Source organism: Ursus maritimus, unplaced genomic scaffold (genome assembly GCF_017311325.1).
Source record: "Ursus maritimus isolate PB19 unplaced genomic scaffold, ASM1731132v1 scaffold_13, whole genome shotgun sequence".
Taxonomy (NCBI): domain Eukaryota; kingdom Metazoa; phylum Chordata; class Mammalia; order Carnivora; family Ursidae; genus Ursus; species Ursus maritimus.
In genome coordinates this window covers 39,723,989-39,751,398 of record NW_024423675.1, presented here as the reverse complement: position 1 = coordinate 39,751,398, position 27,410 = coordinate 39,723,989, and the positions used below count along the sequence as shown (strand labels likewise).

The window sequence follows — 27,410 nt, the reverse complement described above, 5'->3', positions numbered from 1 at the left end:
GTGTAGGGAATAAACAATTTTGAAGGCTTTTGGGGACTTTGCATTGTATGATTAAGTATAATAGCATGGCGTATATATAATACATATGTAATATCATAGACAGATTATGCATAGGAAATATGAAAACTAACATTTAATGAATGCTTTGTATACACCACGCACTGTGAGGGGTTTCCCAAGATCTCATGTAATTGTCACAATCACCTTGTGAGGTAGGACATAGAGACTCACATATTAATTAATTTCTCAGGGACATTCAGCTAGTAAGGGATAAAACCAGAATTTTAAAAAACATGTTATAAAGTTAAAATTTATTCACTGTAAAAATTCAAATACAGAAGGACATGAAAGGAAAAGCAAAAAGCTCTAACTTCTACCATTCACATTCTACTCCCTATAAACCAAATTAATATTTTCTTGTATTTTTCTGAAATTTTCTATACTTATGCAGTCATACCCCTTTATGTCTACTTCTGTGTATATTTTCATCCCTCCCTCTCTCTCTCTTTCTAAATATATATGTGTGTGTGTGTGTGTGTGTGTGTGTGTGTGTGTAGTTTTTCTTGCTTTTATTTTTAGGCCTCAATGGGATTACCTTATATATTTGACACTTGCTTTTTACATTTCATGGTATGTCCTGGAAATGTACCGCTACAGTATGTATAGACTCTCTTATTCTTTTATGACTGTGTGGTAGTCCATGGTTTAAATTTAATATAATTTAATAAAGAGCAACTTTAAATTATTTTCAGCCTTATGCCACTTACGAACACTTCGTACTAGTCTGCTTTGTGGCCATAACAAAGTACCATAGACCAGTAGACTAGAGGGCTTAAACCACAGACGTTTATGTCTCATAGTTCTGGAGGCTGAGAAGTCTAAGATCAAGGTGCCAGCAAGGTAGGTTTTATTCTGACGTCTCGTCTCTTAACTCAGTAGTCATGGCTGCCTTCTCACTTCGTTAAAGGATCTAGCCCTTTACTTGACATAAATGTTGCAAGGATTTTCGTCGTCGTTTTGGTAATTTAATGTTTACTTATCTTCGCTCAGCTGAGTGCTGCTTCTGGTTCTTTCTTCTATTACCCTTTAATTCATTTCTCCAGGATAAGAGAGGGGTCACATAAAATAAAGTTGTAGTGTCTCTGTATTTTACTGCATAAGTCTGTCTCCCTTGTTGCTCTGGGATGTCGAACTATGTTCCTATGAGAAGTAACCCCCTTCCTGCAATCTTATGTACCATAAAACGTGTTGATCCATGTGTGTCTCTCCGCTCTACATCAGATTGGCAGAAACCCATATATACGCACACCACCGATATACAATTGCTGCATTGAAAGGCATGTGTTGACTAATAAAACTGTGGGGGAAAGTTTTCTGAACCATATTCTGCAGTATGAAAGAGTAAAATCATATCTACTTTATATGAATTTTCAATTCCATGAATTGCCAGGGTTTGAAATGCAGATTAACCTGAAAAACAATTCAATTTACCATTTAAAAACAGATCGTACCTATAAAGATGTAAGCAATAGCATACTAAAAAATAGCTAGCAAGATTTAGTCTTAATGTTATATTTTAATTACAACAGACAATTACAACAAATAATAAAAGGCCTTGAAGAAGTCTCCTCCACATGGTGAATTGTCAACAAGTGGCAAAACAGTGAATTGCTACTCCAGGGAAGAAGAAAAACTCTCATGCATGCAATAATTGCATCCAATAGAAAAAAAAAAAAGATACATGTGCTAAGTTGCACAGAACTGAGTATAGTTTTCAACTGCTTGATACAAATTACAATATGCTAAACACATTTTCTCCTTTACATTTACAGTGAACTAAAAGAAGTTGATTTGTATTTTGTTTCATAAATAAGAAAACTGAGTTTCAGTAAAGTTAAGCAATCTGTCTCAGGTCATACAGCTAGTAAGTGCCAGATGTTGAATTCCAAACCAAGTCTTTGCCTTATGTTACCACATAGCCATGTCTCCTGAAAGAAGCTTAGAGAAACAAGGCAAATGTGTGCCAAAATAATCAGACATGGCATCCAGGGGAAACAAAACCTGGAATCTTTTTTTTTTTAATTTTATTTGTTTATTAGAGAGAGAGCAACAGCACAAGCAGGGGGAGGGGGAGAGGAGAAGTAGCCCAATGCAGGGCTCCACCCCAAGACCTGGGGATCATGACCTGAGCCTAAGGCAGACGCTTAACCAACTGAGCCATCCAGGTGTCCCAAAACCTGGACTTTCAAGAGTGGCTAGGAGGACATATTGGATGGAATAAACACTGAACAAAACCATGGCGGGAAGAAGGACTCCATGGAGTGGAGTAGGCAGGGATTCCTGTGGCTGGGCATTCACCCATATGGGACTGTGCAGTTCACGGGCAGCAAACCACATAAGATCCTGAATGTCAGAAATAGAAGTGTGGACTTCATCGGCTACAGGATGGGTGGGGTGGAGCCTTTGACCATTATCAGTTAGGTTAACAAGATGAAAAGTGATTTGGGAAGATTAGTTGGGAGAGGGAGCATTGTCCAGAAAGCAGCCTCCTAAGTATCCAAGAGGACAAGCAGGCGGCTCCTGATGTCGTCCAGGTGGGCTGTACGACCTGTGGACCAGGGTGGACGCTGTGCCTAGGCAGTAACGTGAAAAACATTTTGAAGACGAGAAAGATAAATTAGGATGAGTCATACCGCTTTGGCATGTTCTAAATATTGAGGGTCCTCATGAAAAAAATGTGGTTTTCAAACGCAGTATAGAACTCAAATACTACTTTGGGAACTTCTTTTTGTGTTTTTCAGAAGTCTGAATTAACAAACCTGACTTCATCCAGATTTGGGTAGTCCTCTCAGTGTTCATGGTCTAAAGAGGAGAAAGACAAAAGGTGGCCGAAGAAAATAATTGTCCTTGATAATAACGATCAGCATCAAACTCATTTTTATTTCAACTGAATGTTGCTTGGGTTTATTTCAAGCAAATCCCATAGCCCAGAGATTTATGAGGTTTTAAGAGCTACAGCTTCATTTTTGAACTTTGCCTTTAACATTGTGTGGTCCTCAACCTTAGGCTATTTTCTCTTATGGTAGAAAAATAGCAGCCCGAACTCCTGAAATAGCACTTTCTGTTTCCTATTTTGGGAGGACAGCTCTTCTGTCAGCCACCATGTAAAGGTCCCTGTGATTTGACCAACTTAAGTTCATTTCAAGGATGGGATCACATAGATGGGTTTAGGCCACTCAAGGGAAGTGGGAATCATTCATAGCCAAATGGTGTGGCTAAAAAATTCAGGACCCTGGTAAAAAGTCTTCTGGGGGAATTGATGCTGGAAGGCAACCAAAAGTTGCAACCAAAAGGCAACCAAATTCTCTGCCCTTAACTTCTCTAGAATATAACTTCTGTTCTCTTTCTAGAATATAAACTGTATGAATGTCAGATTCATGTTTGATGCATCTTCGCTTACTTCTTGGCATCTGAGAAAGAGCCAAATAGGTGGGGTACTTTTTGTCTTCAGTTAATTAGTTGAGTGAATGAATGAATGAATGAATGGATGGAGGACATCTCTGAGAGAAAAGATTTTCAGAGCAAAATGATAAGGAAAATTTATATTCAAAACTGTGCATAAATACATATAAGAAATGTCAATGTAGCTAAGTTTTTTTGGAGAAAGGAGGGAGATCACATTTCAGAAAAAGAACTCTATAGAGAAAATACTGTCTTATACATACAAATCTGAAAATCAAATCCTAAATAAACTGACATGGTACACATAAATATATATTTCATATGATTACATACTTTGTAATAAAACATGTGACCATGGCAATATTTTTTTTTTTTTGCCTGAGTATTTGTAACATAAAAGTCTTAAAGTTAGATTTCAAAATACTGGAGTTTGTGAATGGATTACTTGTATAGATTTGTTTGTTATCTACTTGGACGCAATGTTAAACATGTATTTAGAACCCAGAATCCAACGTACAATAAAAATACTCACATCATTCTCTGAGCACTACAAGGTGTCTCGTGCTTCAGAAGTGCCAGCTATTTGATTCTCCAGCAATCTTATAAGTGAACCTTATTACCACTGACTTACTGATAAGGAAACTGAGCTAGAGGGAAGTTGAACGACTAGGAAACAGAGATAGAAAGTCACGTAATTATCAATTCTTTTTTTGGGGTGGGAATAATTAAGACCTGGTCTTTTAGCATTTCATAATAATGGCCGCCATATTACAGTATATAAATGTATCAAATGCACATGTACACCTGAAATTTACACAATGTTATATGTCAGATATACTTCAATAAAAATAAATAAGTCAATAAATAAATAAGAAAGCAATGGAACAAGATTTAAACCCCCAACATTGGATTCGAACCCCCAAAAGTGTGGTCCAAAAAATGATCTCCCATTATGCTGCATGTATTACATTGGGCTCTCAGACGCAGATCCTTGAGACACGGATTTACGTGCATATGACTGATTAAGGAAGTGCCGGGAGAGAACACGAGGTGGGAGAGTAAGACTAAGGAAGGGGAACAGCCAAACGAGGGCGTTATTGCATTGTACTTCCAGCTTTAACCTAATCCCATTGTCTTAGTGCACATGGGGTGCTGTACCAGAATATTAGACTGAGTGGCGTATAAACAACAGAAATTTATTTCTCACAGCTCTAGAGTCCAAGATCAAGGTGCCAGCAGATTTGGTGTCTGGTGAGATCTACTTCCACATAGATGACTGTCTTCTCACTGGGTCCTTACATGACGAGAGGGGCAAGGGAACTCTATGGGGTCTCTTTTATAAGGACACTGATCCCACTTATGAGAGATCTGCCCTCATGACGTAATTGGACTCCAAAGGCACCACCTCCCAACACTATCACCTGGGGGTTAGAGTATCCGTATATAAATTTGAGGAGGATACAAATATTCAGTCCATAGCACCCATGGAAAGCATAAATTTTGTTTAGAGTCTGTCCCATCTGACCCAAAGTTGCTGGGTCAGCAACTCTCACCTTCCTCAGAGTCATGTACATTTTCTGGCATTTCTTGCTCCCTGCAAAGTGAGCCCAAGGTCAGGTGAGGAAAGTCACAGGTACGAGTGTTGAGAAATCAGGCCCCCCAGAGCCTGGGTGACAGGTACACAGAAAAGATTAAGTGAGCCTGAAGTGACCTTGGTAGAGCACAGACACTGTGCTCCCTGCCATTTACTCCCCTGCCATTAAAGACACGAATATATCAGGGTGGTGGTTAGGAGCCCCGATGCCTGATCCGGGTCACCAGTGGTCAAATCCGGGCTCCGACACTTGGGCAGGTTTCTTAACTTATGTGGGCATTATCTTCTGCATTTATAAAATGTGTGATAATTCTATTGCCTAAGCTCATGAGGTTGTTTGGAGGATTAAATGAATAGATACACATACAGATCTATATATCCATAGACCTATATTCATTATTATATTCAGCTAGTCTATACATGGACTAGAGCATTCCAGTCTGATCGAAGGACAGCTAGGGTGCTGGGACTTGCTCAGTCACGTCACACAGCTGTTCAGTGGCACAGCCAAGAAGCCAACTCAGTCTCCTGACCTCCAGGTCTTTTCTACTCCTTGCTGGCCATCTAGGTATTAATTTAACATTGCTTAAAGGAGCTAGGTGACCTCTACTTTCTTGATTATCTCAGTTAACTGAAAGTTAATATTTGTTAATATAGGTCTAAAAGCTACCTTAGGGTTCATGAATAATCTATTAAAAATTCAAAGAACAATAGACACAAGAATGCCGTTACAAACTTAATCAAAGGCAATTTTCTGCTTTGTTTGTGTTTATATTCTTGAGGGGTTTGGCAAAAGAATCTAATTACTTCACATTCAGAAATAAATGACTGTAAATCATAATATTTTAAGTCTCTTGAAGGTCCTTGCATATTCATCAAGTAAAACAGTCTTAATGGTGCTCGTTTGGGCAGCACAGACACCAAAATCGGCTTGTACAGAGCAGACGAGCGTGGCCCCCGCACAAGGATGACATGCAAATTTGTGAAGCGTTGCACGTTTTTCAACGATTTACTTCGGGCATAGAGGATTAATAGGAATGTAGTTCATAAATCCACGGCCCCATTCTGGTATTTTATTGTGACATTTATAGAAATAGAGAAATAATAATGTCCTGGCCAATCAAAACTCTCATGGTTCTATACTGAATGCCTCTTCTTCAATAATCCATTTTGCCTCCAGTGTCAAGAATTGACAAAACTTCTAGTATTAATGTAACACCAACAAAGCTGCCAATATCAAATTTTGATACTGTATATTTTCTTGAGATTTAATAGTTGCTGTGACTAGACAAAAACGAAACAAAACAAAACATGCTTTAGTGCTTTTAAATAACATTATAATAAGCTAACACTCTGAATTGCTACATAAGAACGCTGAATGGAGGAAGAGAGCGTGTCCTGGTAGAGAGTCGCTCCCTCGCCTGCTTTGGGTCCAGAGACTGCTGGGCTCTCCTTCCCCCGTGGATCCCCGCCCCCTCGCCCTGGGGCTTCAACCCGAGCATCCGAGCATCCGTAGGTGTATGTGGTGCTGGAGTTGGATCCTCTACCACAGCCTCGGGGGCAGTGCGATTTGGGGAATTTTTCTTTCCTTAGGCCTCTGAAGAGTTTGTGGCTTCACAATAAGTCTGGGCAACACAGCTGTCACCTTGCAACCAGATCCAATCTGAGTAAACAGTTCTCACTGCAATTTCTCCTTTTGAATAAATTGGGAATTGAAACTACTTTGGTGTTATCGCATCAAGAGCCCTTGAGACATTACAGTTGATTTCAAAACAAACATTGTAGTAATAAAACTATGGAGTAAAAACATGTACAAACACACAGAAAAAAACCATAAGGTCTGCTGTTCTGATAAATGTAATCACTAGCTTTTAGGTTGAACTGCACTTTGAATACGCTAAAAAGGAAATGGTAAGGTCTGAATTTATGGTTTCACAGGCATCATATTTTAGACAAATACCAAAAATGAAGAACAATGACACCGATACATGTGATTGGATCCAACACCATTTGAAAATATCTTTATGGCCCAAATGAATGAAAACCAAAGTTAGCCGTTTGGTTTAGAAATCATAGAGACTATGCTGCCTAATTCTATTCCCTAATGAGGGCCCAGGGTTAAAGGCATGACACGTCTTCAAACCATGTTGAAATACGAGTCCCTGGTAGGACACTTCCCTTGTTCACAGTCATTATTCTGCTTTATTAAGTGGGAGACTCGTTTTCTGCAGGAGCAAGAATACGAAGATCTATGCCACTAATTTATTTAATATGACGTCATTGTCTACAGTTCTATTTTTGCAGAATGGCACAGTGACATACAGGTAACATTTCACAACTGTTTTCAGCATAGGAAACACGGGTCAATTCTGATACATACTTGTTACTGATGAAGCAGCAGATGTCGCTTGACTGTTGAAGGTTGTGGTCATGGTCATTGTCAATGGCTTCTGGCGTATGTTTTGTGAAACTGAGGTGACGGAAGTCAGTTTTGTAGAAACCCCTGGTGTTGCTATGGGTGTCAAGACGGTGACTGTCCCAGTCTTTGAGACTGATGAAAATGGAGTAGCGGACTGCTTCGCAGTGCTGGTAGCATACTCGTTTGTATGGCCGGAAGTCACAGAGGTGATATTCCTTGGAAGAATATCAAAAAACATTAACACTGAAGCTATGGCTTAGAGAATTACTGTCCCCCTTCCCTGGGACTTTCCTGGTCACACATAAACAAGTCTTAAAAAATAAAACCTCAAAGTAAGCCAGCCTTAATACTAAATACCTATGTGGAATATATCAGGAATCAGTAAGCAAAGGAGAGAGACATTTGTGTGTTTATAGGGGGTGATTATATTTCCCATCTTGCTTTTCAAGGGCATTGATTGAAGGAACTTTGTTATTAATGTACCCAGATCCAGTTAAGAATTATAAATAAAATGAAAAAGTAAAATGAAAACAAATAAAATAGTTTTATGTGGCAAAAAGCTCCTAGAGATTATTATGAATTAAGGACATTGGAGTTAATAAAAAAAAAAAAAGTTCCTAAGGGGAAAAAAAAGACAATTTCAGATACCACATGTATAAATACAATTGATGAATTGATGATATATATTTACTTGTGTTTGATTCTAAATCAAGACTCTTGGGTGCAAATAACAGAAACCCAACCTTAACTAGTTTTGGAAATAGAAAGGAATTGACTCATGAAATAAGAGGATAGATTGAACAAGTAAGCCAGAGAAGGGCAGGGATACAGCTGGTTGCAGGAACAACTTAAGTATTCAAGCCCTGCTGAGACTATCTTGTCTTGGGAACTTTTTTTGTGCACCAACTTTATTGGATCTCACCACATACTGACTTCTTCCACAAGGTCCAGCTTCCAGAAGATGATAAGTTCTTTTTCATAATTTAAAATCCCAAGGAAAGATTGATGAGTTGGGCACCCATTCCTGAACTGATCCATTATGGCTGACAGAGCATGGCCACACATGAAGATGGTAGCTTCCATAAGAAATCAAGATTGTGGTAGGGGGTAAATTATTTCCCAGAAGTCTCCTCTCCCTCGGCTCTTCCCTTCATTCCTTCTCTTCATCTCTATTCCACTTAACTATCACTTCCTGAGCTTTAGCTGCCAAGTCCATTCAAGCTGTGGCCCCTTGACACCACATCAGCAAGTCAAGTTGTGCTTTGAACTCTGACCTTTTTCAGAGTGGATTACTTGTGAGACAATGATACCATTTTCTTGCTCAATTTGGTTGTCTCTTATAAGTGGAATATATTGTTATGCTAAAAGAGATCTCCCCATTAGGGAGGAGGATAAGGAAGATAAGACAGGTGGATACTATCTACTATCTTCCCATAGTCCCATGAACATATCAGCATGATTTTATAATCATCTGTCTACACTGCCAGTTCTGGCTGAAATGTTTTCATAGGCAGCATTGCATGAGGAGCCAGCTGCCCTCTGGATAACCTCTGTCAGAAATGGTTTACTGGCTTTTCCGTGGACATCAGCCTGTGCCTGGGGTGGGTATGTAAAGCACGGTGCCAGGAACAAGAATGGGCAGGAAGAAAAGTGCTGGAGATTTACCAAATTTCCAGCTCATTACACATTCCACCCATCACCTCTCTCCTTTTGTTTTAATTTTTAATTTGTTGAATTGCATGTTGTTTTTGGAGAGTTGTGTCCTACTCATGTTTCAACAAGCAACATCTTAAATAGGTAGACTTGGAAGAATAAGTATAGGAAAATTGCTCATAAGAGCTCTAATAACCTCCTGTTTTTCTCACACTGAGCTCAGTATACTTGGACAAGTTAAGAAGGGAACTCTTCCCCACCCCAGCTCCTTTTTTTACCCTCCAAAAGTAAAAACTAAAGTAAGATACACATATACTTAGCTATAGATAATAAAACTTATTTAACTCTCTGAAGGACACTTGCATATTCATCAAGTAAAATAGCCTTTAGACTAAGTAACTATATGGAATTAGTTAACCTCAATCATGCAAGAGGAAACAATGTATATTTATAATACGTTTGTGTCTCAAACAAATGCAGGGATATTCATGACCTAGGTGTAAGTGTACAAATCTGTGATGATCTATGATAAAAAAAAATTGAGAGTGGAGGATGTATTAGTTTCCTAGGGATGCTATGGTGAGTGACCATAAGCCAGGTAGCTTGAAACAGCAGAAATTTGCTCTCTCACAGCTCTAGAGGCCGGAAGTCCAAAGTCAAGGCATCTGCAGGGCCATCCATGCTCCATCTGAAGGCTCTAGGGAAGAATTGTTCCTTGGCTGTTTCAGCTTCTGATGGTCTCCGGTTTTCCCAGACTTGTGGCAGCCTGAGTCCAATCTCTGTGTCCCTCTTCACATGGTCATCTTCTCTGTCTGTTTGTCTGAGTCTGAATCTCCTCCTTCTTTCTCTTCTATAAAGACACAAGTCATTGGATTTAGGACCCATCCTAAGCCAGTGAAGCTTCATCTTAACTAATAACATTTGGAAAGACCCTCTTTCCAAATAAGGGCTCATTCTGAAGTACCAGGTGGACATGAATTTTGGAGGGACACTCGTCAACCCAGTACAAGGGAATAAAGCAAAAAATATGCTTCTTTGATGTTATTGTTGAGGCAATTGGTATTTGAGGTTTGCAAAACCATGTGGATTCTTAAGTTTGCCAATGCTCAGTGGCTTATTGGAGAAGTCGTTTTGGAACAGAATCCTCTTCCCAGTAGGGGTTGGTGAAAGACCATCAGGCAGGCACAGTTTTGTCAAGGACCCCAAACATTTAATGACAGAAGGATAATAAACATTTCCATGAAGAGTTTTTTTTTTTACCTCCTATTCTGAAATAGTGCCTTAGTTCTAGGTTCTAAGGAATTCTGACACACTTAGAAGCTCTTTGTCTTATCCCCATCTCATTCTATTCTATAGAACAAGGTCACACCAAGTAAGATTCTGGATCATTTCATTATTTTATATAATTAAAAATTTTTTTCCCCAATCCTTTTGTGTCCAACTCTGCCCTCATGCAGCTACCAAGTAAGGAGAAATTCTTACCTCTCTTACCAAAACAATTGAGTCATTTACCAAGACTGATTAGGGGCAATACGTAGATTTTAAAAGGTTCACCATGGGAGCAAAGTGCTTTCATTTTCTGAAACTTGTCTCCTGCATCCTTAGCCAAGGAACAGAACAAGGAGCAAAATAAAGAAAGACTGATGCATGGAGGCACAAATTTGAATCATGACCTTTGAGCTCTTATATGAATAGTTGTGAAATTATCTTCAGTATCCCAAGTGGAGGATCAGAAGGGGAAGATCACAGAATCGATCATCACAGTCGTGAGGGTCAATTGTGAGGGGCTGGTGCACAAGTCGTTTCAGGGAGCCTCCTGGGAAGAAGTAGGAGGTTGAGAGACTGGCCAAGTGTGAAAGAACCAACAGAGCAGGAAAGAGGGACAGAAACAGAGTTTCAGAAGGAGCACAGTTCTGGGTGGTTTTCAGTGCAGGGTGGGACAGTGGGATTGGGTTGCTAGAAGTGGGATGCAGGGTAGGTCCCTGGCATTGAGACAATCAAGAAATTCAGAGGCAATGAATTTGACTCAGTCTTTTTGATGGAAAAGCTTCATGGAAAGACTTCATTTCCATTCAATAAATAGTTATTAAGCAGTCTGTGTGTGGCAGGGATTATGCTAGATATACCGATCTGGATAAAGAGGGTAAGAGGAGACAACAAGTCATGAGAACAGTGCAATATTTGGGGCTTTTCAATTCCCAGGTTCCGTTTTATAGTCGATGTTAATTTCCACTTTGGTCTTGGCTATGCTTAGCTGCTGTCTTTTTTTCTTGTTTTCTTTTATACTGCTAAGTCCTCTCAAGAGTAACCCAAAGTTTCAGTTACTTGAACTAACTGGAGACTCTTTTGCTCTTATAAATCCTTTAGGTTGAAAACTTCCCCCTCATCCCCATTCCATCTGTGATTTCTTTTCTAGACTGTTCCTTTGCTGTGCATGGGGGCTAACAGATAATCCACAGGTGCCAGGCCATCCTTGCCTGCTTCTAATGCATGTGAAGGTGGGTGTAAGTAACTCCCATCTGTTCTGGTCTGTAAATCCCACCTGTGTACGAGAACATAGGAATCAGTAACACGGTTTAATACGTCATCAGCTGTTGGTGCCATGGCCACCCACTTCCGTATGCACTACTTTCTGTTCCTTTTTATTTATTTCTTCTGCAGTCATATAGCCAGCCTAAAACAAAAGTAAACTTAAATGCTTGTTCCAGTCTCAGAAATACCCATTTATCCACATCTGTATACCTTATGTTGCCATGACCTTCTCTGACAATTTTTATAAGCTTCGTATTTTTTTTTGAACAGAGGCAACTTTTGGCATTCCCATCTCGTTTGGGATAATATTGGGACATCTCTGAAGGAACCAAAATAAGTCACCCTGTTTAAGTGCTGCCCCTTAGAAGCAGTGATTCACTACAGCCTTATTTGTCTCAGAAATATTTTTAATCTAAAAATTAGATGATTATTTCAAACGATGCCATGATGCGAAAGGAGGAGTCCTTCTTGCGCAGACGATTCCCGAATACACAAGGAAGAGTGATGCTTGCCTTCCAGCTACAAGAAGGATGTGTCGCGGAGGACTGCTCTCTCCATCCGCGCACGGCGCTGTCCCCTCTCAGCCTCAGCCGTGCTTGGGCTAAGGAACAACGGCACCACGTGTGCTGTGACCGCTTGCAAGGCTTGCAGAATGGCTGGAGGAAGCAGCGGATAAAGAGCAGCAGTCTTTTTCTGGGATTGGTAGCAGGGCACTGGTGTCACTCTGCCCTGTAAGCATGATGGGAAGCTTGTGGGGCATTCTACTCTGTGTGGGGCACCAAGAGAGCCAGCCCCACTCTGGTCAAGACTTTCTCGCTCCTTGGAACGTGTCCCCTGCCCTGAATAGGGTATGCCTACCCCTAGGAATATCCTTGGGGTTTCACTTAACTATGCCACACGGTCATCTTAAAATTCCTGCTCCAGAAATTCTTCTATTCTTCAGGAGTTTGATAACCTGCATTTTTTCCTCTGATATTCGCGGCGCCTTCTTTCAATAGTTATTCTCACTTCTCTTTCTTTGTTTGTACTTTCATCTCTCACATCCTTTCCGTTTAGCCAAGAGCTTTGCTTCTTCCAAGCTTTCATATTTTCTCCTATGAACAGTGCTCAGTTTTGCATGCAGAAAATTTCCTTGTTATCTTATGAATGTATTTTTTTCTTGGGAAAAACTTGCAGGCTGTCCCCTCAGTTTGTAATCTGGAGGTCAGATTACAATTTAATTCTCTTTGAAGACCACACCAGGTTTTGAAGAGAGATCTTGTTCTTTGCTCTTCTTAGGAAAGAACATATCAAAAGGCCACCATCAGTCTCGTCTCCCTAAGGGCCAAGGGACGCTTGGAGTGGGGTGGCAAGGAGGGCAGGAGACTACCCCCTCCCCCCAGACATAAGGCTTCATCCTCCCTCTCCCTGGCAGAAGCTTCCAGGGCCTGACGCATCTCCCGCAATGACATGTTGCAGCTGGGAGAGTACTGACTTCGGGGTCAGTCCGGCCTAGTCTCAAATCCCCATCTACCGTTTCCTAGCTGTGGTACTTGGGGCTTGTTGCCTAATCCTCTGAGTCTCAGTTTTCTCATCTGTAAAATGGAGTCAATAACGTTAACCTGATAGATAGTTGTCAATATTAAACGAAATGATGAATCCAGTGGCTGGCAGATAGTAGAGTAGGTGCTAAATAAAATACATTCTGGGAATAGTAATAGTCCTAGAATGCATTGGTAGCTTGGAAGCTTGGTGTTGGTTTCAGCACCTACTGTATTTAAAAAAAAAAAAAAAAAGCACTTGCTCCTAAAAGGTTCTTTCAAGAAGTTGACATGAAGCCCCTTAAAGGCAGGCACCACCCAGCTTAATAAATATATTCCACATGCACACTCTCAGCTCTCTCTCACTGCGCCTCGATGAAGGCCATTGCCTTCTGTAGCTGCCTGGGCAACAGCCAGCTCTCCTTTGCCCTAAGGGCTCCTCTCTGGACCCGTGTGGAGCTCAGCACAGCCTGCAGGTCCTGCCTCAACTGAGAAGGCACTTTGCAAACATGTCTCCTGTCCCTCTTTTCCAGTGGACATCCTAGCGGTGCCCCATCTCCCTTGGAGTGCTGAGCTGCCCAAATCAGTGAAATCTCCCGAGAGAGCTCCAGCGAGGTGTGGAGCTACAGTCTGATGGAAACCCTGGGTTACCCTTCTGTGCGAGGTATTATGCAACCTTGCCCGAACAATAACTGTCATTTTCAAGCAAAACAGAAAATAGTTTCTGCCTTCAGGGTGCGCGGTCCTTTAGAGATGAGACAAGTGCAAACAAAGCCATGTGCGATGTCGTGTCTGTGAATGTGATGTTAGAAATGCACGTGTGGGTTAGCCGTGGCATGACTCACAGTGCAACACAAAGGCAAGCTGGGTTATAAAGTGGAACCCCCGGCTGCCTATTCAGATCTCTGCCTACTACGTACCATTTCCCTGGGCGGCTGCTTCCATTTTCTGATTAAAAAAAAGAGAGGGAGAAAGAAAGAATAACTATGTAGAAAATCAAAATGGAAAGTTTTGTGAGAGAATAGCTAAAAGCATGTTATCTTTATATGCATGTCCAAAGCAGAGAACAAGCAAGGGTTTCAAAATGCATTTGCCTGCCTTTGAGTAGTTAGGGATAAAGGCAAAGGCGTTGAGCTCTAAGGCAGGTAAAGTCTTGGAAATTTGGGGACACACCAGGGCTTCTTTAGCAGATGTATGGAGGTTTCAAAGAACCCTGCACTTCCCCTGCAGGTAAGGCACTTGGGGAGCTCTGGATGCGCTTAGCTGCTTCTGAGTTCCCCGGGCCAAGGTGGGCAGGGATTATGAAGGGAACTCACAGGAGGGACAACGGAAGGAACATGTTCACATGCATTGTGCTGTCAGTATGAGAACCAACTTGACCGCTCATTCTCTGTTCACTGGTTTCTACTTTCCCTCTCCTAATTTGAGCGGTGTCACAGGAGCACATCACTACAATGTTGTTTTCTCTCCCAAATTCTAATAGTAAGATTCTTATTAGAATTCGGTTTTAATCACTAAAATAAAAATATCCATTATTGAGCCCTACTTTGTGTCCAGCACTATACTTAGCACCAGACAAATAGATGATTGATAGATAGATAGATAATGGATAGATGATAGATGATTGGTAGATAGATAACAGATGAATGAGACATCTATCACCTTCAATAAGGATGGATAAAGATAATATTTTAAGATGGAAAAGAGGGAGACTGGAGGAGTTTATGTCTATTTACAGCCTTGATTTTTTTTTTAATGCGGTGACAAAAAAAAAGAAAAGAAAAGAAAAAAGAGGGAAGGGAACCAAGGGCAAAGTCGCCTAGAAGAAAGCAGGCTTTGAAACAGCTGCCACACAGAATAAGGAAAACAAATGTGAGTTCAAAACCCAAACAGATCAATAAATCCTATGATTCTTGGAGGAAAGCATTATCTCGTCCTCTTTTTTTTTTTTTTTTTAAGATTTACTTATTTCTTTGAGAGAGAGCGCGTGTGCATGAGTGAGGGAAGGGTCAGAGGGAAAGAACCTCCAGCGGACTCCCGACTGAGTCAGAAGCCCAACGTGAGACTTGATGTCCAGACCCTGAGATCATGACCTGAGATGAAACCAAGAGCCAGATACTCAGCCGGCTGAGCCACCCAGGCGCCCCATGGGTTATCTCATCTTTGCTGTTGCCATCATTACCGTCATCATCATTGTTATCTTCTCCAGAACAAATTGTTTTTGAATCACATCATAACCATTACATAGTTGAGAGCACGATTCCTTTGAAAACCTGATCGTCGTTTATGCTGGTTTCCTGCTCACCGCAGGGGCTGTAGGGCGGTTTGATTCATGGCACCCTCTCTCCTGTGTGCTTGTTCAGGTGGAGCCAGTGATACAGAGAGGCCACGAGAGTCTGGTCCACCACATCCTGCTCTATCAGTGCAGCAGCAGCTTTAACGACAGCGTTCTGGACTACGGCCACGAGTGCTACCACCCCAACATGCCTGATGCCTTCCTCACCTGCGAGACCGTTATTTTTGCCTGGGCCATTGGTGGAGAGGTGGGACCAATGATGACCGAGATGGGACACCATTCGTGGATCATGTTTTTTCCCCTACGGTTCTAATACTTATAAGTGAAGCTCTGTACATTATTTCTGATATGAGGGTGGCTTATTTTTCTTCCCATTGGAAGCCATTCTCTCCTTAAGCCATTTTGTTATACCCACTCTAGATTATGGAGTTCCAGAATGTTGATATATCTTTGAGAATGGTTGGTTTGGGAGTGGAATAGAACTTTTGGGGATGTTCATAGGGCACGTCTCATGGAATTTTCCTTATTCAGGGTTTTTCCTATCCACCTCATGTTGGGTTATCCCTTGGCACTCCGTTCGATCCTTGTTATGTGCTCCTGGAAGTCCATTATGACAATCCAACATACAAGGAGGGTAAGTTTATTCTTCGTATGTTTTATCTGTGATTTTTAAAAGTTTTGTAAGTCCTCTCTTAACATGGTTGAAATAAACTAGCATTCAGTGCTAGAAATAATTAACCTATACATTTGTCATCCAAATTAGGATACTTTCTAGAGTAAAAGAAGATACTATTAAAAATTACACTGGAACAACAGTGATTAATCAGCACTGAACCAGGGAAAATGGACACCCATGGTCACTGATCTTCAAAAAACAATTTGCATCCTACTTTCCAAGAAGCAGGATAATAGATTTTTCTCCTTGTGATATAAATTAGTTCCCAAAACATGGTGCTTATGAAACATTTTCTACCTGCACGTATGAAAAGCTATCATTCATCATACTAGAAAATATTAATATCTTGTTGTGCGATAGGAAAACCATAAATATGCTCCAGAAATATTTATGCAGTGACATTGTGTAATATGATTTTGAAATGAAGAGGTTTTGTACTTACATTTGATTCCTGAATCTACTTTTCTAAACCTACTTATGTAATATTCCAAAACCAGAAAGTTGAAAGAGTCAATACAAAGTTCTCAACAGAAGTAACTCAAAGTTATTCTTTTACACTGATTTGTGCAATTATTTAGCAAATACTGAGCACCGACTATGTCTCCGGTCTGTGCTTAACGATATAACATGAGTGAAAAACACACCAAACCGGGTGGAAATTATAGTGTAGTGAGAAAGAGAAACTAAAAATAATCACACCAATTAATATAAAATTATGTATGTGCCAATGGTTCCCACCTGTCAATTTGGTAATCACAGGTAGGTAAGTCAGCCCTGCAGAAAGGAGTCAATTAGTTTCAAAGTCAGTGGGACAAATTTATGAAGGGGTTGGGACTCATTCTCTCCCTCCTTACTATAACTGTCTCAGCAAGGAATGTGTCTTACTCACCTTTCATCCCTGCATGCCTATTGTCGTGCTTTCTAGTCATATAATGGATTCTGAATATTTTTTGTTGATTGAATGACTGTTCGCTGAGTGATTAAAAGAATGGTGGCAAACTATAAAGAAAATTAATCATCAGTAGTTTATTCTATCAGCAGGTGGTTTCTAAACCAAGGGGCTTCTACCTCTATGGAAATGTTACTGAACTTTACCTGAAAACAATATAAAATAAGGCTTTTGTTGAGTTCTTCTATATTCTAATGAATGACTTTAGAATTTTCCTTCTGTCTGTCTTTATGTTAGATCAGTGTGGAATATATCAGCTAGACAACACTGATACACTACTATACGGTTTCTCCCATGGTATACTGTATAAGTCAAAACTGGTTGCAGACAATATGGAGACTTATGTTTTAATTGCTGTTTGTGAAACTGAATATTGTCTTCTATTAATCTTTACTTGTAATTCTTTCCCTTATGAGATTTTAAGGAAAATTAATAAATCCATTTCAACCGAATGTGGAGAACTTTTTTTTTTTTTTTAAGAACTCAAACTCACTTTTAATTATATGCTCTTACTCCAGGCTTAATAGATAATTCTGGACTGAGGTTATTTCATACAACAGATATAAGGAAGTACGATGCTGGGGTGATTGAGGCTGGCCTCTGGGTAAGCCTCTTCCACACCATCCCTCCAGGGATGCCTGAATTCCGGTCTGAGGGCCACTGCACTCTGGAATGCCTGGAAGAGGTATGTGGAGTATCAGGTCTGTGAGCTGCTAGTCATAGATTCATCAGTGCTCTTGGAAAACTATGTTTGGAAAATCCCGTGCTTGTTATTATTAATCTTTTTCTTGTAGTCACACTATAAAGCCATTATTTATCATTGTGGCAAGAACTTTGACTGCTTTTTTAAATCTTGAAGGCTGTAAGAGTAGAATTCTGGACAAGAATAACTTCCAGGATGTTTTCCTTCCTGACCTACCTCCTCTGGGTTTTTTTTTTTTTCATATTCAACACTTTATGTTATCTTTTACAATTTCTACCTTGGTTTGTGTGGACTCTTTTTCATTTCTCGACTTCACCTTTTATCCATATTTGTTTTTTCCATTATTCATTTAAGTTTTTTTCCTCCTTTCCTCTGCTTTAGAGTTTCCTTCCTACTCAAACCAAAGAGCAAGAGTACCTAACATAAAAATGCACATTGGATAAGAAAAAACACATGAAAGTATTTAATATTGGCTACTTCCGTTTACAATTCCTTTTTCTTAAATAAACATATTTCAACATGGATCATATTCCTTATAACTTATAAGCTATTGTATTGTAGACAGATGGCAGACTGATGAAGTGGAAAGATTATGCCCTTTGAGTTATTTAGACCATGATTCAAATTGCCAGGACATCATTTACTAGCTGTAGGACCACAGGCAATTCATGTAATTCCACTCTTCCACCTGATTTTCTTACCTCGGAAAGTGGGAATCATTTCTCCTTTTAAAAGTTTCTATTTACAGGTTACTGGAATCTTTTTGCCAGGAGCTTTGATTGACTCTTTACCTCCTAAAAGAAGGAAAAAGAAAGATAACATTTAGGAGTGGTCTGGTAGGTCCTCAGTAAGCATTAGGTCCCTTTCTTTTAAGCCCACAAATGTTACTTCACAAAGATAACACTGCTAGGAATAAGTCACGAAAAATCCAAATTCAAAATGTTTGGCTGCTCAAGCATTTACTTAAATTGCTTTAGATTTTCTTCTCAGTTGTCCCTCCAAGTCTCTTTTATGGTGAACTGTCTGAACATGTGCTTGTTTGGACTAATCGTGTCTTCCTCTGCGTGCCCCGCCTGTAGGCTCTGGAAGCTGAAAAGCCAAGTGGAATCCATGTGTTTGCTGTTCTTCTCCATGCTCACCTGGCTGGCAGGGGCATCAGGCTCCGTCATTTTCGCAAAGGGGAGGAAATGAGATTACTGGCTTATGATGACGACTTTGACTTCAATTTCCAGGAGTTTCAGTATCTAAAGGAAGAACAAACAATCTTACCAGTATGCCTGTTTTGTTCTTTTTCACTGAATCTTAGAAAAGTCAAGGCATCTATCCACTGCGATTTAGCGAGGTTTTCTCCCAGTAAAGTGAGTTGCTCATCGTACTGCCATTCTTGAAGCCACCCACCGTGGGTGGTGTGCAACCCAGGCGGAATGTGTTTGATCTGATTTCCAAAATCAAAACTCACTTTTCTTACCATTCCCAGGGGCAACTCAAGTTGTTGATTTAAAAAGAAAAGAATAATTTGGATTCTGAGTACCAAACAGTACTCTTACTTGAATTTCCAGTAAACTTTTGGGTTGCAATTCTGGTGATGCAAAAATCAGAGATTTTTTTTTATACCATAGGAGAGTTTTGGGATGTCTGATTTCAGTAAAAATGAAAATAAGGATAATTCTTTCATTTGACAAAGGTTTCAAACAGAGCTAATTATCCAGCTTGCAACAATACTTGGGGTTGTGGAAGGACAGTGTGTTGAGATACTGATCCGTGAGCCTTCTGAGTAGTGGGCCAGAGAGATCAAATCTAGGGACCAGCACCCAGCACAAGCTGCCTCTGGCCCATGAATAGCCTGTCCACTTCCCTGAGTGGTGAGCCGTAAAAAACATGATTTTCTGTGTATGCTGAATTGTTCCAAAGGTTAGAAAACATTGGAATAATAACTATTACTTTGCTTCACAATTCTGTTGTGAAGAAATAAAGATGTGACTAAAGACCTTTAAAGAAAATAATATAAATGAAAAGGGAATCACGATAACTCATATCTACGGCTAACATGTATGAAGTGTTTAATCTGCACTAAGAACTAAATGCATGTTATGTCATTTAATTGCTTCACAAAGCTGTGCAAAATAACAGCTATTTTATATAGTTATTTTTTAAATAAATAAATTGTGCCCAGATAATTCTTTTCCTTACCTAAGGTCATGCAGCTGGAACGTGGTGGAGTCTGGCCTGAGAGAACCTTTTTGTTTGTTTGCTTGTTTATTATACTAGCAGTCTTAGAATTAAGTAGATCACAGTTCCCCTGGATCAAATTTTTTTAATGAATCTGCTCACAGCATATAAAACTATTGGCCTACAAATGTATTAGATACATAAGACAGCCTAAAACCCTAATCTGAAAGCTTTATTTTTTTTTAATGTTTTAGGGAGATAATCTAATTACTGAGTGTCGTTACAACACAAAAGATAGAGTCCGGATGACTTGGGTAAGAAAATCTTTATTTTTATTAAAATTCATTTGTGGAGAAGGAGGAATAAACTTTCATTTTAGAGGAGAAAAAGCAAAAAGCATTCCCATTTGGAGGCAAAATTCCTGAATGTCATGAGCATGAAACATCATAAAAGTGAAATCAGAGCTATTTTTGCATTTTATCAGATTAACTAATGATTCTACAGCAATATTTACACTATAGTTTAGTGACCCTTTCATGAAAAGCTATCCTAGTCCCTTAGTTTTTCCTCCCCAAATCATATTAATTAAATACCTGTGGTCGCAAATGACCATCTGCTTGAGTCTGGACTTCGATGAATCAAGACTTCAAAAGGAAGAATGAATTGTATGACCTTAGAGCTTCTGACCCAAAGAGAAATTTGGTCCCAACAGATTTCCTGAAGAGTCCTGACAAACACTCAAGAAATAGACCATTCGTGCCGTACATGGTCTCTCCCAGGGAATACCGCCCCACCAACTCATTTTATAAAGTTAGCACAATCTTAATACTAAAAACTGATAACGACAGTATGAAAGAGGTCAACAACATGCACCCGATGGAAATATCTTTGATGGAGTACTGGCAAACCAAATTCTACATTATATAAAAATGTAATGTTAGGACCAATTTGGGCTTAGCTAGGGAATGTAAATTGGTTTCAAATAGAAAATATATTAATACCACTCTACATTAAGAGATTGAAGGAAAAAGACACGTGATCAGGTCAATAGGGGTAGAAAAAAGCCTTCATAAGATTTAAGTCAGTCATAAGAAAAGAACATTTTACAAACCAGGAATAGGAGAGAATTGCCTTAACCAGATAAAGCTTAGCTATGAAAAATCTGTAGCAAATATCAAATAACTTGAAATATTAGAAGTATTGCTTTAATATGAGGAGGAAGACAAAGATATTTATTATCATCATTTCCATTCAACATTGTACTGGAAAAGGAAAAAAATGAGACATACGGCTCAGAAAGGAAGAAGCAAAGAAACAAAACACATTACTCGTAGATATAATTTGCTACATCAAAAAACCTCCTCAAAATTGATATCTAAAACTAACTGTATTTTAGTATACAAGAAACTATCTTGGGGCGTCTGGGTGAATCAGTCGGTTAAGCATCTGTCTTCGGCTTAGGTCATGATCCCAGGGTCCTGGGTTGGAGCCCTGCATGGCAATGGGCTCCCTGCTCAGCAGGGAGTCTACTTCTCCCTCTCTCTCTGCCCCTCCCTCTGCTTATGCTCTTTCTCTCTGTCAAATAAATAAATAAATAAATAAATAAATAAATAAATAAATAAAATCTTTAAAAAAAAACTATCTCAAGAAAATGCACTTTAAACCTCTAAGTTCTATAGAAATAAAATCTAACATTAGATGCGTTTTATCTCCATGGAAAAAAATTATAAATCATTATTTGCAAAACATTATAGTACACCTAAAGAAATGAAGAGATACTGTGTTCATGGAGAGAAGGCTCCATAAAATAAAGATAATCTTCTATTCAAATTGGCCTATACATTTGATATAATTCCAGTAAAAAAAATTAAGAGAGATTTTATGATTTGAGATTCTGGTATCCTAACTAAGAAATCTTTGCCTAGCCATAGCTGTGAAGATTTTCTCTTATTTTTTTCATATTTCTAAAAAGTTTACAGTTTTAGCTTTTATATGGAGCAAGTTGATTCTGAAGTCTACACAGAAGAGCAAAGGGTTAATAATAGGCAGACACTACTAAAAAGTAAAAGATGGAGACAAGCTATTGGATATGAAGGCTTCTTTTAAAGCTATGGCGATCAATAGTGTATTTGGGTTCAGAATTAGAATAGTGGTACATAATAGGAATCCTGGAAACTGACCTACAAACCCCCTATAAGGAAACCTGGTTTAGAATAGACATGGTATCCATTTAAGTGGGAAAAAATGGACTTTCCATTAAAGAATGCTAGCACAACTGGGTATACAATACGCAAACAAGTCAATTCCCGGTAGATTACATATTTAAATGTGAAAAGCAAAATCTTAAAACTATTGGGAGCAAAATATATGAATATATTTTTATGATGTTGGGGTAGTAAGAACTTATAAAAAGCATGAACTATAAAAGATGGATGAATTTGGCTACTTGAAATCCTTTGGTTACCAAAAAGCACTATTAAGTAAGCAAAATACAAGTTTGAAACTGGAAAAAAAATGCAATACATGGATTAATAACGCATTAGTATCCAGCATATAAAAGAAATTCCATAAATCAGTAATGTAAGACAAACAGACCATAGAAAAACAGGAACAGACACAAACATTTCACAGAAATAAAAGCCCAAATAGATAATAAACATAGGAAAGGATGTTCAATTTCATTTGAGATCAGGATCATGCAAATATAAACCAGAATGAGATATTTTTACCCATCAGTTTGGCAATATTTAAAATTGCAATTCCAATGTTCTAAAACTGGCGTCCTCACACACCGCTAAGTGTAAACTTATAAAACCACTTTGGGGAAAATCATGACATCATCTGAAAGCTGGAGATTCATAGATGCTCTACCCACTTCCATTCCTGTGAGGATTTCATCTTAAGGTACCTTTTGCAGGAAGAGTTCCAGGAGAGAAATATGTAAAATATTCACAGTAACATGTAACAACACGAGAACACAAAGTTGGGGGCAGCTCAACTATTTATCAAAAAGAGAACAAATAAATACAATATAATATGTCCATAGAATATATGTGTAGTACACACCTGTGAAAATTAATGCATTAAAGCCACATATGTTAACAAGAATGTATCAGAAGAACAAAAAGGGCAAGTTAAGCAGACCGTGGGTGGTACGATGTCATGCGTCTAAGCTGTAGAACATACAAAATGAAAATATTGTTTAGGGATGGGTACACACATCAATGAACAGAACGAAAGGGTTTGAGAAGCAATAGAATGATAAATAAAAGAGTAAGATAATCCTCATCTTCAGTTAGGATGGGGAAGAGGGAATTAAAAATGAGCACAGCGTACGGTCAGTCCACTGGTGTTGATTTTATTTGTCTCGTGCCTTATGTAGGATTTTGTTCACATGAAATATTTTACCTCGGATGTCATACATTATTATTTTAGTGTATATCTGGTGGTCTGCCTGGCTACTGGCCAGCACAGCTAAACCCCAGCCGCTGAAAATATCAGATGATAACTCACAACCGTGTCATTCACTGGGCATTGCCCTTGGTATCAGGGAATGCCCCACCTGAAGTTATGCTCCCCGAAATGGGGCAGCAAGCAGCCGGTGACTGGTTCATGGGAAGATACAAATGCCCGGCTTCCTTCCTGCAATTTAGTATCACTCCGAATAGCCATCCCAGCTGAAGAATAAATTAAATATGATTTTTACTGAGGCATCATTTGCAGCCTCAGCTTCTCCCTTTGCCCAATCGTGCTTTGCTTATCAAGTGCAAAACATAGTTTTGCAACTTGTAAAATCATTGCATTTTAGCCACTGAATTAATTTAGAACTATGAACAACACTGCCAAGTTTTTCACCTTCATTTTTTGAAGAACAGATGATTTGCTGGATACAGAATTCTTGGTTAATTTATTTTTCCCTGCAGCCCTTGAATATGTAATCCCAATATCTTTTTGTTACTTCCATCACTTATGATGAAATGTCAGCTGTCATTTGTATCAGTGTTCCCCTGTATGTGACATGTCATTTTTTTCTTGCTGCTTTCAAGATTTTCTCTTTGGCTTTGGCTTTCAACTATATGACTATGATGTGTCTAGAGATGGCTCTCTTCATATTTATCTTTGGCATTTGTTGAGATTTTTGGGTCTGTAAGTTAATGTTTTTTTCACTAAATTTGGGAAGATTTTGGCCATTATTTTTTCAAATATTTTTTCTACCTTTTTCTTTCTTCTTTCTCATTCTGGAACTCTAGTTGCATATATGTTGGAACACTTAATATCGTATTTTGACTTGTTTCCTGGTATATTTTCACTTTCTTTGGCTTTTTTTTTCTTTTTCCTTTTCTTTCACTGTTCTTTGGATTGGAAAATTTCTATTCTATCTTTGAGGTCACTGATCCTTCTGCCATCTCAAATCTGCTGTTAAACACATTCTGAGAATTTTTTATACAATGATGGTAACGCTTAACCCTAGAATTTCTATTTTCTTCTTTTTTATGTTTTCCTCTCTGGTGTCATTCTCTATTTGTTTACTCATTTTTGACATATTTGCCTTTAGTTACGTGAGCATCTTTCTTTAACTTTTTAAACATTTTTTTAAAAGATTTTATTTATTTATTTGACAGAGAGAGAGACAGCCAGCGAGAGAGGGAACACAAGCAGGGGGAGTGGGAGAGGAAGAAGCAGGCTCCCAGCAGAGCAGAGAGCCCGATGCGGGGCTTGATCCCAGGACTCTGGGATCACGCCCTGAGCTGAAGGCAGACACTTAACGACTGAGCCACCCAGAAGCCCAAGGGATTTAAACATATTTTTAACTGTTTTTAAGTTTTGGTAAATGCAGCATCCGTAGCTTCTCACAATCACTTTCTCCTGGTAACTTTTTTTATTTTCTGAGTGCAGATCATAGTTTCCTATTTCTTTTTATGTTTAATAACTTTTGGTTGAAAATGTGACACTATAGATAATATGTTGTAACAGTTCTAGATTCTGTTCTCCTGAGGAGCTTTGATCTTCTTACTTTTAGTAGCTAATTTACTACCTAGATTCAAAATGTGACATCTGTCTTCTCTGTGGTGTCTTCTGATGTTTATATCATGTTGATATCATGACAACGAGATTATAGAAAATTCAGTGCAGTCAGGCAAAGATTCCATCAACCTGTTTGGTGTCACGTTAACCAAACTTCCCCGTAATCCTCTGAAATGTTCACTGTGGAGGGTAGTTTACATCATGTGAACAGAACTTGAAAGAGATTATTAGGTTGTTTAAGAGAGGCAACTTTTAAAGAGATGGAAATCATCCTATTGGTTTTTCAATGTGTCTCTACCTTCTTAAAAACCAAATCGTCGGTATGTTATTGCTCAGCTTTCAGATTTATTACATTTCAGTATTGGATGGAACTGTATGACATTGGTGGCTTGTGTGCTCTCAGTGTCGGAATTGGTGGAATGTATACTTTTCTAAATAAAATATCTTCATTTTCAGGGAGGATTAAGCACCAGGAATGAAATGTGTCTCTCATACCTTCTTTATTACCCAAGAATTAATCTTACTCGATGTGCAAGTATTCCAGACATCATGGAACAACTTCAGTTCATTGGCGTTAAGGAGATCTATAGGCCAGTCACGTAAGTATAAATGAATTTCGTAGTGGGGTAGTATACTTCAGAGAAGGATGAGATTCATTTTTGTATTGGATTTATCACCACATTATGGAATTATCTGAAGTCTTGTTCTGTTTACTTATTTTTAGCTGGGGTGACAACGTGAGCTTCTTGGTTGGTATGTCCAGGGTCCCCAAGACTCCTATCAGGTTCAGTGATTTTCTAAGAGGACCTAAAGGATTCGGCCTATTATTGTATTCATGGCTAATATTTATTACAGGGAAAGAATACGAAGAAAAATTAAGAAAAGGAAAAGGCACATGGGCCCAGTCCAGAGAAAACCCAGTGCAAGCACCCAAGTACCTTCCCAAGTGCACGCACACAGAACGTACTTAACACTCCTAGCATCGGAAAATGACAACATGCGTGACGTGTTGTCAACGAGAGATACTCATGAGAGACTCAGTACTGGGAGTTTTTATTAAGGGCTGGTTACATAGGTGTCCTCTGCCTAGTAAATACTAAAATCTAGACTCCTAGAAGGAAAGAAGATCGTCAACATAAATTGCATTGTTTGTACAAATAGTCAAGGCAGAATGAGTCACTCTTCATTTAGAGGCAGTTTTATACCAGTATAGGAAATTGTTTACTACTTAGGTTCGCTGACACCAGCCAGAGGTCAGCCTTCCAAACAGGCATTTCTAAGGATGGAATTCTCAGGCCTACTATGTTCACTCGCTCTGCACAATTGCACTTCATAGAAACTACTTATGATAAAATAATAAACAAGGTATATATTATTTTTGCCCTCTTGGGATTATATTCTAGAGTGAGGGGAGGGGTGATAACATAAATATAAAATTTCAGGTATCAGTAGATGTTATGAAAATGAAAGCATGTAGCTGTTGTCAGTACAGTGGTAAATGCCTCTCTGGGAAGGTGTCTTAGTCTGTCCAGGCGCTGTAACGTAGCACCATAGACAGAGTAGCTTATAAACAACAGAAATTTATTGCTCACAGTTCAGGAGGCTGGGAAGTCCAAGATCAAGGCGCCAGCAGATTCAGTGTCTGGTGAGGACTTTCTTTCTCATAGATGGCCATCTTCTAACTGTTACCCCACGTGGCAGAGGGAGGTAGGGAGCTTTCTCAAGCTGCTTTTGGGATGGCACTAATCCCACGAGGGCATAAGACCCCAGTTCCTAATACCATCACTTTGAATGTTAGGATTTCAATATATGAATTTGGGGGTGAGGGGGACACAAACATTCAATCCATGGCAGGAGGTGATGTTTGAGCAGAGACCTCTGTGATGAGGAGCCAGCCATGGAAAGATATCAAGTGTACTCTTTGCAGAGCGAAGAGCCAATGTAATGACCTTACAGTGGGTATGATCGTAGCGTGTTCGAGTAACAGCAGGAAGGCGAGTTTGGCTGGAACAGAGAGAAATACGGGAGAGGGTAAATGAAGAGGTCTGACAGCAAGAGGGATGTTACAGGGGACATAAAGATCATGTAGGACTTTATAGGCGACATAAAAACTTCGGGTTTTAAGTGCAAAGAGAAACCATCGTAGGATAGAGACAAAGTTGATTTGGCTACTGAATTGAGAAAGGACTCTAGGAGGATCAGATTGGAAAAATAATACCAACCAGGAGACTGGTGATCGGCCAGTTGCGAGGTGAACGCGTCCGGGACCAAGATGGTGGCAGTTGAGCTGATGAGAAATGATTACAAGCAGGTTGCCTTCTCACAGTAACACACACTGGACCCACTGGTTGATGGCATCTCAGGAATGTGACGAGGGAAAAAGAGGAGGAAAGAAAAAATGGTGATGTGTGA

General features: G+C 39.3%; 1 protein-coding gene, 1 long non-coding RNA gene and 1 other non-coding gene across 3 annotated transcripts in view; 2 read left to right on the top strand and 1 right to left on the bottom strand.

Annotated features, from left to right (window-relative positions):
- The window catches only part of MOXD1 (monooxygenase DBH like 1), an 87,908-nt gene that overhangs the window by 48,868 nt on the left and 11,630 nt on the right, over positions 1–27,410 (top strand). The window contains exons 5-10 of the mRNA XM_040627805.1: positions 15,544–15,723; positions 16,008–16,110; positions 17,620–17,786; positions 18,884–19,075; positions 20,228–20,287; positions 25,455–25,597. Coding sequence (XP_040483739.1) covers positions 15,544–15,723; positions 16,008–16,110; positions 17,620–17,786; positions 18,884–19,075; positions 20,228–20,287; positions 25,455–25,597 — 845 coding nt within the window. The remainder of the gene's footprint in view (positions 1–15,543; positions 15,724–16,007; positions 16,111–17,619; positions 17,787–18,883; positions 19,076–20,227; positions 20,288–25,454; positions 25,598–27,410) is intronic.
- LOC121102345 lies at positions 5,953–6,058 on the top strand. The gene has a single exon (XR_005834463.1). It is a non-coding gene; the product is annotated as a U6 spliceosomal RNA (small nuclear RNA).
- Positions 7,307–27,385, bottom strand: LOC103663405. The gene is made up of 5 exons (XR_005834375.1): positions 27,221–27,385; positions 18,944–19,048; positions 18,506–18,598; positions 9,760–9,978; positions 7,307–7,690 (listed from the first exon to the last, which is right to left on the bottom strand). It is a non-coding gene; the product is annotated as an uncharacterized LOC103663405 (long non-coding RNA).